Below are 12,205 nucleotides of genomic sequence, written 5' to 3' on the forward strand. Positions count from 1 at the left end.
ATATGGATTGATTTTTATCAATGTTGTTCTCATTCGCAATATAAAATCAAATGCCACAAAGTCAGACACTAAAAATTGACTTTTACCTTTGACCGGAATATCCTCCCAGTTTACAAACAAGGCGAGCGTCATTTTGGGTGAAATTCTCACTGCATACGGTTCCCCAAACCCCTAGGTATTGGAACTCGACTCGACCCTGGTAGTTGTTCACATCACTGACAAGACGAACCCTCTGATCTGAATACAAAACAACAACGCAGTGTCACATGTTTACTACATTCAGTCTAAACAATCATATACATTAATTTTAAACGAGACATTGTTTTTACTTTTGACAAATATACACTTTTATTTAAATCAAATCAAATCGCACATTAAGGTGTAGTTATATATCGCTAACATGTTACAATTTAACAAAAGCACATTCTTCGTCGGGACACTATCTTGGCGTAAGACATATTTTTACTACTATTACTTAAATGAAAAAAGACATTAGTTCTGCACAAAGCGAAACACCTATAAACAGTTTACAAACGGGATACGATTCTGCAAAGCCATCAAATAATACATTGTTTAATATGGTAACTACGTTAAAGTGGCTTTAGAGCATGACGTTACATCGACATAAAAACGTCTCATTCAAAGTCTTAAGCAGTGTTATTCAAATCTGATTCCATAGTTTCGGTACTTTGGATGAAAAAGTTTAAGCAATACACATAGCTTTATCCTTAATGCTACATATCACTCCTGCCCGTTGGCCATAACGCACATCGTGAGAGAGCGATGAACAATCTCCAGGAGTCCAAGGATATTCATTATACACCCATGAACGAGTTCTAAACTCGCATTGCGATATATCGGTCTCATTTCCAGCGCAGTCCATTTTATAGATCAATGAGCTATTTGAGTTGAAAACAATCTGTGGAATCCTACAAAATGAAATGAATTTTACTATGAATTTAAAACACGTAATAATATGTTGCTCATTTTATGAACAACAAATTAAGACTATAGTACGTGGTTGAATATTTAATGAGTCCCACCGGTCGTTTCAAAGGAAGTGTTCGCTTTGTGTTTACAATTTATAGAATCTTTTGCTGGCATAAGAAATTAATTGTTCCATCATCTATAGTTCAAAAATAAGATGTTAAGCTTTTAAATCCATGGAAACAAAAACAACAACACACATTGCCGAAAACAATAAAAGATTCAATTCGAAACGAACCCGACTTTATATCCAAGATTGTGGCACACAACAGCTGCTTCCCGCACACCAAAACCATCACCACACATAGTGTACCATTGTGCGTCGAAAAAGATCTCAACAAGACCATTTAATCGATCCTTGCCTTGCATCCTCATGAGTGTCTTTGGTTCTTTAAATATAATACAATCATTGATTGACCAAAATTAAACGGAAGCATCAACACGTCTTTTACTGGTTAAATCCAGTAAACATTATCATTATCTTTATAAAATTGCAAGTATGTTATTTTCATACCACCAACATGTATTTAAATTAAAACGTATCATAGAAAGTCTTCATGTTGGCAGTTTCCATTTATTACACATTATATCTTGTACTAGTTTTGATTGTATATTAGCTATTATTCTGTCAACACTTTAAAATCAATTTATGGCATTCTAATCAAATACTGATGAGTCACCAATATCGAAGTTATTAGATCGCTTCCTAGAGTTCTTTCATGGACATTCATCTAACATATAATACAATGTAGTTCACATATTCATGTTAGTACCATAATTAACTTACGGCAGTTTATCGCTACATTAGTGTCACTAGCATTGCACGAATTATGATTCTCAGACCAACGATCTGATCGACATTCTCTGACATCCGTCTCATTGCCAACGCAATCCAGATGTGCGATGACAAAGTTGTAGTGAGAACCATATTTGTTATTTTTTATTATGGTGGCATTTCTACAAACGATAAACCGAGTATAAATACAATTTAAAATAATTCTAGCCAACTTAACAAAATGCTAAGTTATACTTTATACTATTTGACCGTGATTCAGTATCAGTATAAACCAAGTATAAATAACATATGTCATAATATTAATTGTTTGAACATACAGGTCTGATTACCTTTCTGTTGGAGAACCAATTGCTTTACAGAAAATATCTGCCTCTTCTAGGTCAAACTGTTCCCCACAAACCGAAGCATACTGTGTGCTATATAAATCAGGATCTAAAAAGTCGACCGCAATCCATCCAGAGTACTTACTTATTCCCGGTTTTAAAGACACGTGTGTATCTGACAAGAATAAAAACGCATGTCGTATTCACATGTAAACATTTAACCCAACGATTGCCAACAAATATAGAGATTCATTTGCATAAGAAATATGTTCAAACAAGCAAAGCTATACGTAATTAAATGTTTTAACATTTTACAAAAAGTTTTATACTTCTATGTACAAACCCTTACTTACTGCATTCGATCTCTAAAGGGTACATTGAGTTACATGGCTCATTTATCCCGTTCCTGGGATTCCAATTGCATTCTGTTATTGACTTTTCGTATCCAGTGCATTGCAGAAAGACGGCCGTAGAATTTCCAATTGACTTATTGCTGAACGTCATTTGAGATAAATGACTTCCATATCTATTAACATGCACACACATTTAAATAATAATTGTTAACGGTTCATATATGACACTGAGAGTTCACATACAAAACCACATATCCTCATTAAAATTAAGTGTCAAATAAACATATAATAGGCTGTCTTTTGGGCTAATAATTTATTATTTGTTTCAAAAGCAATGAACATACAGCTTCGCAGGATAAACAAAAAAATAAAGAATTGATAAATTGCTAAGATTTGAACAGAATTGTATAAACAACGGACTTATCATACTTGCAAAAAACAGCTAGTCAGAGTGCACATTATGTTCATATCGTCTTTTGTGTATGAAAATGTAACATTTTTTGTTAACGAATCCCTTTCACGTTTGTTACAAAAATATAAGGGCTAACTTGTTCATACATATCGACACGTTTGACGTTTTTAGTTGTTAAATAGTAAAAATATTGTTTTTCAATTTATAGTAATAGCATCATTTCAATCAGGCTCGGGTAATCTTAAATTAAGATTGTTTTGCCTTCGTATACAAGGCTAATTATATCATATATAAAATTCCGAAATTATATTCCGACAAATTTCTCTTTTTTACCTGACATTTTGGACGGACAAACGGACACAATTTTACGAATGGGCAAACTTACAGATATTTAGATAGATAGAGGACTAAACAAATTTCAAAAAGCTTAGTGTAAATTTAGACAATCCCTCACGTGTATGAAAATCCAGCCGAGCGACACAACACTGAATCTTGATTTCCCCAGTCTGTACATACGTGTCCCCATGTACCATTGTAGAACACTTCCACTCTTCCTTTTGTATTTAATCCATCGACGAGACGCACCTTTGTCCCTTTGTGTAAACGTGAGATGTATTATAACGGAATATATGACCATGTGCGTAAAATATAAGTACACGATGTATGCTAAAATATAATAAGACGAGTGTAATCATACGAATACTGTTAAACTAATACACTTTTGTAAGTGTATTTTTTAAGGAAAGTGATGAGATGAATACTGACACTTTTTCTATAATGTGTGTTCTATTTAAACAATAAATAAATTCTATAATACATTGCTGAGCTAGGCACTGACATAAATTGTATTATTTATTTTTATTTACAACGGCAACAGGGAAAAAATAAAAACCGAAAATTCTCAAACTTTAGTACACTTTTTCTTTAAGATTTGCATCTTGGGGATTAGTTATGCAATAAAAGTCGTATTTGTCATTAATAGTTGATCATGTTAGCTTAAAAATACATTATGAAATGTATAAACAAAGTTGGTCATCCAATTGGGTTTTTACATTTACCCCTGTGATTTTTCGTTCTCCATTGGGATTTTTCGCTTTTTTACCATGGCATGTTTACCGCTTCTTGCACGGTATTGTCCAAACAAAAGTATACGTTTTATGCTAAGTGACCGACTTGTAAAAGTATATTTACTGATTTTCGTCAATTTTCTTTGATATAAAAACCGTTTTCTATTTTTTATATAAAAGAAATGGAAATATTATACAAAATCTCTCAATGAAAAATCGCAAAAAGCATTGTATCACAAACTGTATCTAAAATATGTAAAAAAAAATCTAAAAAGAAAAAGGTACTTCAGTTTGCAAAATTTCGGTATAACAAAGTTTTTCCAGTGGCCGTTTTACATGTAATTGGATTTTCGTTTTCTATTACACTCACTGCAGTCAATACGCAACCCTTGATTACTGCTACAATTATCAAGAAAATAATTGTATCCTGGACATTTGGATATATCAACTTCATTGCCGGTACATCGCAAGTTTCCGTTGAACGCCACCTTCTTCCCAGAAACTTGCGTAACAACAACGTTGCTTAAACAATAGATGTATGCAAAAGTCATATTCCATGATTCCAATATTGCCAGGAACGTAAGATAATTATACACACACAATAATCTTTTCGTTGGCGTGTGCATAGTACAATAGTTCAAAATAGGTAATAGATAGCCAAGAGTTTTAACATTTACGTTAAAAACTATAGATAACAAAAATACATTTATGATTGTAATTAGCTTAAAGTTTGGTATATTGAAACGTTCATCAAAAATGATTGTTCCTTGTGTAACAATCTATAATGCATGAAGCAAAGGTATGAAAAAAAGAATGCGATACCTTACATGCCTATGTCCTAACATTCGACACACAACGAAGCCATCATTAAGTGTAAAGCCATCGGCACAAGTATTGTACCAGGTTTCTTGAAATTTCATTTGTAACACACCATGAATATACGGCTCGCCGTCCGTTAACCGAATTGCTGTTTCTGTATTGAATATTCACCAGATTGTCATTGAACTGGTCATGAATATACGCCAAAAAATATAATACAAACCAAAAAAAGTGCATGATGCACGAGACACTGACTATTCATATAAGATATTTTACCTCCGCCAACTTTATTTTAAAATGTATCGATGATAAATGAAGACATGGCTGTTGAATAAGATTGACCGTAATTTTAACCTTGATATTTGATCTAGTTACGTAGTTATTCCACCGTCCTGCCATTATTATTAATCAAAATGTCCTTCGAAATGCATGCTGATAAAATAAAAGCTCCTGTTAAAGAAATTGAGGTTGATTACATATAATTGACCTTTGACATTGATTGGTGATCTTAATTTGCTATCTTATTTGTGGTTATTTTTGCGCAATAATGTCTTAATATTTTTGTTACTACACGTTATTCGAAACTATCTCAATACAGAAAAAACGCCTGGTCAGGATGAATTATTATCGATTCAGTTTTGATCATTGACATTGAACGTTGATTTTTAAGTGCATATTGGCACTTGGTTATTTTTGTTAAGACATGATCCAAACGCGAATATCATTACATGTCACTTTTTTTTTAATCGCTATGCTGAGCAGTGTTATGTGCCGGTCAATTTGTATAGGTTTTCTTTACTTTGGACCTTTAATTAAGATTATATTTGAGCTAGCGACCTTGTACCCATGCATTCCGTCGCAATATTCTTGTAACTTCATCCAAGTATTATTTAAAATACTTCCCTAATATAAAATAAAATAAATTTGTTTCACCGCGAAACAACCAGTTCAACTACAAAGAACATTCATATACTATGTGTTGTTTTCTTTTTCATTTAAACGAGCGTGTGAAAGGTAATTAATGTGAAAATCGAACATCAAAGTATAAAACAAAAATGTGTAACATTAACCATGAATTGTAGCATTGCGTACATGCATACTAAATATTGAGCAAAGAACTAGACAATATTACATCACTCAACAACGGTGTATGCGGAAATAAAGATTAACTAGATGAAGATGGAAATATATAACGAAATCATACGGCAGTTTATTCCTGATTCCCATTGGCCTACATAAGAATCCACTGTACTCTCCGTGCACTCAGCAATATCAGTTTCATTTCCTTGACAGTATAACTCACGGATGACTTCGCCGGCAGTTTCAAACTTGTTTCGAAGAAATTCGTTACTTGGCTCTAGCTCAATAGATCTGCAATGACATAATAATATAATATGAATTAACGATGTGTTTTGAAATTGAGTTACTAGTAAGACACAGTTGGCCAACAATCCGTGATTACACACATAGATACCATACAATTAATGAACAAAGTGGTACATGACGTGCAGAGAAATTCATTTCTTTATATAATTTTGTGTACATATGATTGCTATTCAAGTAAAACATGAAAGTCGACTTCGAGAACGGTAAAGGTGTATAGATTGCACTTTTATATTCAAACTTATCGGGCCAATTACATAGACTTGATTCTATTGTAAGTCTCTGTTTGTAGAAACCTAAATTTTCTTTCGCTTTTCTATATTGTGGAACATTTTTGTACATTTGAATAATGCTGGATATTGAAAATTCCATACATGGTTCAATTTTTTTATGCATACAACTAGTTACAGCCCGAAATCGTGAAACATAAACTAACTTACTTTTTCAACGGAGACACATAACACTTGCTTACACTATCGGAAATTAATATGTTTGATTCGTATACCGTTATTTAAGCTCCATATTCAGCTCAAATAGCTATAAATTGGTCACATTATCACATTTATACGAAAATTCAAATAGATGCGCTTTGAACCAATATACTGCATTCTAAGCATGTCCTGAAAACGCGTCATAATTTGTGTCAAATTTTTTTAAACAAGACATTAAATGCCGAGTTTCAGACTTATACCGTGTGAGGTTAAAGCCCAGCAATCTACAAACGGTCTTTAAAGTGTCGTTTATAAATGATCGTATTCGAGTTGTTCTTGATCCCGTTTGCACTGCCAGTGCGCCCATGTATTTCGTTTTTCCATTTGCGAGTGAAATGTCGGTGGCTGAAAAAAATAAATATCTTTCAAAATGTAATGCAATTTATTGTAAAGAATGAAAAATAAAAGTGCATACAAAGCATAAAAATAATGTGAAATTTAATATTTTGCAAGCAGAGACAGTTAAATAATAATAATGATAATAATAATAATAAAAATAATAACAATAATAATAAATAGCAATAACAATAGAAGCAATCTTCCCTTATCAAAATAAACAAATAAATATGATATATATATTAAAGAATATATGTTTATTTGAAGTACTTCATATTAAAAGAATACAAATAGAATGTACATGTACATGCCATTTTTGTTTAGCTTTCCTTGACTGAAAAGCGATCAAATTTGTTTATAAAACATAATCATGCGAGAAAATACATACGGCATTTCACTGTTATAATGTGCGAACATGACACATTTTGGACTGATCTGCATTGCGAAACATCTGCTTCGTTTCCGGTGCAGTTCATCGACACAGATGAGTTAGAGTTTGAAGGAATGCTACCGTAACTTGTTAAACTTGAACAACAAAATAACGCCATTTTAAACTGTTGTTTTTACCAAGTATTCTTTTATAAAAGTTCATTATGTAAATTTATATCCAAGTGCCGTAGTCAAATTCCAATATCAGTGACTGGAATATAAATTGAATACATGAAAATCGACATGATTACCTGTTACTAAATCCCATCATTAAGCAACTTACTCGAGCGTTGAATAGGTTTTGATTAGTATATCTGTTATCGAAACAAACGCTCGACCAAGTTGCATTTTGGTATATCTCAACTGTTCCATTATAAATATTCGCTCGATCCCGAAGTCTTACAGGGGTGTCTGAATGCAAACAGAGAAACACGCGCTTCATACCATAATTACTTGATACAAGCATATAAGAAAGCACATTTCATGTATTTATTATAAACATCAACGTACTACAGTGGACATAGGCCGGCCTGCCGCTGCTGCAATTCCCTCTATTCCAATCGGTCGGTCTACATAGCTGATAGTCTTTTTCATCACCAGAACAGATGATGTCGTCTACCATGTTCAAATGACTAAATGCTGGTCGAAAATGTTCCTTGTCGGTAAGCGCGTGATCACTAAACCAAAAGCAATAGTCTACATTATATTTAGGCTGTATTATGTATGCACATTTATAAAGATGAGCAGAACCTATTGTTATATTTGTTTCATGGACAAATAAAAAGCGATGTTTGTTTGTTTCAACAAATAGATATATACACATTTTAACGCGTTTACGTACGAGCGATAAGGTAAAGAAAACTAATGAACCTGGTGAAACTGTATCCCAGCATGTTGCACAAAACCGCTTGTGTTTCACCGGTGAGGTTGTCCGCGCAAAGAAAATTGCTATTAATTTTCACGAAACCCATGTAATCGGTCAACCCGCCAATAAGTTCTATAGGGGATACTAAAAAATATTCTACATTTAGATAAACATGCACACGTGTAACATGTATGAACATGTATACAAAGACTATATTGTTATTTAAATAATACTTTTTAATGAGTGATGCGTACTTTTGGAGTTAGCAACATGAAACAAAAGTGAATCTGATAAAACATACTTACAACAGTCAATTGCGGTATAGTATGAACACGAGTAATTTCCCCAATCCGACGAAGGACACAACGAGATATCGCTCTCATTGCCATTGCAGGACAGATCATGAAAAAGGCTCATTCCATTTAAATACACATAGTCGAGATATCTTGCGTAGCTGAAATTATTTCATATACGGTAAACAGGTATCATCCCAGCAAACAAGTCATCCTTTGGTGTTTTACCAGAATTACTTTCCACAAGTTTAAGTGAAAAACACACTGCATTTAACATTCTAACATACTATATGCACCACTTAAACTAAACAATGTGAACGAACTAATGACTTTTATTACAAAAAGGATCATGTACCTTTACATCAAACATAACACCAGCTCATTACCTGGAATAGTTGTATCCGAGTAGTTGACACAACAGTTCAAGATTTTCTTGGTGTTGTGTATTATATTCGTGGCAATATGACCTCCAAGTTCCTTCGTAAAACAACTCGACTCTTCCTGAATATTTGGTTTTACCTCCAACTAATCTTAAAGGTGTATCTATAATGAAACATTTTATGACTTGTTTGCGTATATTTTGTGGTTGAATGGTTGAACATAAGTATACCAACAGAGATACAAAACTTCGAATAAACGCTTGATTTTTTAATTTAATTGCATCGGTTATTGTTTATAGCAATCATTATAATGACATTATTCCGATAGTTATCACTTAATAGCTGTGAAGGAAGAAACTACATACTTTGAACTCGGCAATCAACTGTTGCAACGTCTTCTTTGCCACATTTTGTCAATTTCCAAGGGGAAGAATTACATTCTGAAAGATCTGATTCGTTGCCTTTGCACGAAACATTGCCCAGGATCGATTCAGCTGACCCTTTACCAAAGGGAGAGCCAGGCAAAACAGACGCATTCCTATTAATCAAACATTAAATAGCATTACCAAATTTCCGGGTTTTGTTCTGTGATAAGTGTATGTTGCATTCTTTATGTGAACATAGAACGACATTGCTAATATTCATAACTAACCAAAGTCGTATCCCCGCCTTTCTGCAAACGACATTTGCCTCGGTGATGTCAAACCCATCAGCGCATATTGTTCCCCATTTGCCCTGGTTGAGGACCTCAACCCTTCCCGAACGTTCACTGCTCCCGTTAATCAGACGCACTGTGCTGTCTGTAATACATAACGGTACGCTGTTTTAACACACACACAATTGGCATAGTTTTGCTGTGGAAAGGGAGCCTACTTTATTGAAGGAATTTTTTAAGCGACAGGTAGGGAATAAGTGTTCCTTATCTGACAGACAAAATAACTATCACAACATTTTGAACGTGAGTGATTTTGGTTATTGAAATAATGCTTATTCTACCAAGTCAGAAAGTTATTGCATCATTTGTACACAATAAAAGTGAAAACCATCCTGCATTGTTGCTATAGCATTTACGAATTTTGGTGGAAATACAACCGTTAGAAGACATCAATTAAAATCAGCTATTCTATGTACAATGCTTATGACATACGAAGCGCCACAGCACAGCGAAGTAAAAACACACGTTCATCAAAATAGCTAACCTGAGGTAACCGTAAATAGAACATAATATAAATAGTGGACAGGAATAGGACCTTACTCATGTCAAATGTTTTTGTATCTTGCGACATTATAATTATTAATAAATGATTCTAGCTTCACTTATACTTCTATATTTATGTAATTGTGGCTGCATAAATGGTCGAATCATGCATTTTGACACTGTGCTTAGTTAATTAGCAAGTGCTTTAGTTGTGATGTGATTTCATAATGACATGTATAACTTAGCTTACTACATGCAATGGTCTCCGGTATACAATATCCCACAACATCCCATTGGCCAGATCTGCAGTCCGAAATGTCACTTTCAGCGCCTCTGCATTCTAATGAACGTATTCCTTTGGTGACGATATTCTCCATAGAGACGAGTTGGTAACCACTATACAAAATGGTGTACACTGGTTATTAACTAAATGTGTCCAATGCGAACAAGTTGAACAGAGAAAGAACTTCTTAGAAGATCTAATATAGTCTAAAAATAGTCTAGCAAATGATACCATGTCAATGCAAGATAAAACAACGATAGCAATGCATATTGCGTGTGTAGGAATAAACCATTTCTTTCAATATTAATAATACTATAGGTTCAGTGTGATATTGAATCCGGAGAAAATATGACATGTCCCTGTTGAATGTATTGTTATTTGTGATGTTTTTGGAAGTCCGTTAGTCATCAAAACTAGAATACAGTAACACCAAGCATAAATAGTCCTTGAATAAAACACATATTTGGCAATATACCCAAGTTGAATATACCTACACATGAGTGTGTAAACAAAGCAGTACAATTATCTAATTTGATTTGTTCTTGTTCGGAATTTACAGGCATGTCAGAAAATTTTACAAAACATAACCTTTGATTAAACCCCAATTGTTGACATATCAAATCAAATTCTCTTCTGTCCATGTCACTGTGTCGACAAACGTGAAGCCAGGACCCGTTATATAAGACTTCAACACGTCCGGATTTAATGGACGATCCATTATAAAGGCGAAGTTTGGAGTTTGGGGCTACAAATATAAATATTAAATGTGATAGCATTCCATTATAATGCAAATATACATGATATAAATGTGTGTGAGGGATAGGAAGGGATTGTTTACAAAACAATTTTACAACATTTTGTAATATTTTCTAAAATGTTCAATGTGATAATTTGTCTAAAATTAGAAATAAACTACGTTGTGAATGTTTCAACGAGGGAAGATACCAATACCAATTGCGATATGCATATATACACTAAATAATGATTGTTATCGTTATCATAAATAAGCATTTCAAGTAATTCATGTAGAGGCCATATTTGCAATACACACCACAATTTATCGCAGCGTGTCTACTGTGCAGACATATGTCGTTATTCCATTTGTGTTGCGGTGCACAGCCCGATATGTCCGTCTCTGAACCGTTACATCCCAGACCGCTCAGAAGAGAAAATAGACCACCACGGTTGTATTGGTCATACGCATCGTGAATGGTCGGTGTTCTTTAAGTATACGTTTCAAATATATACGAAACGATCTGTAATGCTCTGCATTTTTCTTAACTTTTATCTATTCGGTCAACTAAAAGTTAATTAGATTTAACTTTTTAAAATAAATCTCATTTGGTAGCAAAGTCAGTTATTTTTAATCTTCTCCTATTACAAATAGCTCAAAATGTGTATGTAGCTCATTTTGTGCAGCCCCGACCGTATATCCTCGTATAGGTCATTACACGTATTACTTTATACGTTAAGCTTGTTAAATTCAGGACAAAAATCTTAAGTTAGGATAATGTCGGTCATTATGACAGCGTATAGGCAATTTAATCATGTCAGAAACAATAAATCGCTGAACGTGTTAGTGCAGTATATTTATCTCATCGCGAAGTAAAGAAATCTACATTTATCTTTTATCTTAAAACATGCGCATAAACCTGAAAACAGTTGGCAATCGCTTTGAAACTTGTATGCCCGATTATTATGCTATTTCGAAAGCTTTTGAGATAAGCTATCATGGTTCAAATACACTTTACTGACGTGAATATTTAAGATATTGAGATTTTTGTAAATAA

The 12,205-nt window shown here is 33.5% G+C and overlaps 1 protein-coding gene across 1 annotated transcript in view; it reads right to left on the bottom strand.

Annotated features, from left to right (window-relative positions):
- Positions 1-12,205, bottom strand: part of LOC127871666 (uncharacterized) — a 40,448-nt gene that overhangs the window by 21,545 nt on the left and 6,698 nt on the right. The window contains exons 12-33 of the mRNA XM_052414794.1: positions 11,467-11,636; positions 11,004-11,160; positions 10,383-10,528; positions 9,587-9,734; positions 9,300-9,472; positions 8,941-9,097; positions 8,567-8,715; positions 8,267-8,405; positions 7,907-8,073; positions 7,648-7,807; positions 7,356-7,492; positions 6,832-6,976; positions 5,962-6,128; positions 4,761-4,911; positions 4,309-4,460; positions 3,326-3,464; positions 2,460-2,632; positions 2,113-2,281; positions 1,775-1,944; positions 1,226-1,376; positions 733-929; positions 87-237 (exon numbers count right to left, since the gene is read on the bottom strand). Of these exons, the coding sequence (XP_052270754.1) occupies positions 87-237; positions 733-929; positions 1,226-1,376; positions 1,775-1,944; positions 2,113-2,281; positions 2,460-2,632; positions 3,326-3,464; positions 4,309-4,460; positions 4,761-4,911; positions 5,962-6,128; positions 6,832-6,976; positions 7,356-7,492; positions 7,648-7,807; positions 7,907-8,073; positions 8,267-8,405; positions 8,567-8,715; positions 8,941-9,097; positions 9,300-9,472; positions 9,587-9,734; positions 10,383-10,528; positions 11,004-11,160; positions 11,467-11,636 (3,468 nt within the window). The remainder of the gene's footprint in view (positions 1-86; positions 238-732; positions 930-1,225; positions 1,377-1,774; positions 1,945-2,112; positions 2,282-2,459; positions 2,633-3,325; positions 3,465-4,308; positions 4,461-4,760; positions 4,912-5,961; positions 6,129-6,831; positions 6,977-7,355; positions 7,493-7,647; positions 7,808-7,906; positions 8,074-8,266; positions 8,406-8,566; positions 8,716-8,940; positions 9,098-9,299; positions 9,473-9,586; positions 9,735-10,382; positions 10,529-11,003; positions 11,161-11,466; positions 11,637-12,205) is intronic.

Source organism: Dreissena polymorpha, chromosome 3 (assembly GCF_020536995.1).
Source record: "Dreissena polymorpha isolate Duluth1 chromosome 3, UMN_Dpol_1.0, whole genome shotgun sequence".
Taxonomy (NCBI): Eukaryota; Metazoa; Mollusca; class Bivalvia; order Myida; family Dreissenidae; genus Dreissena; species Dreissena polymorpha.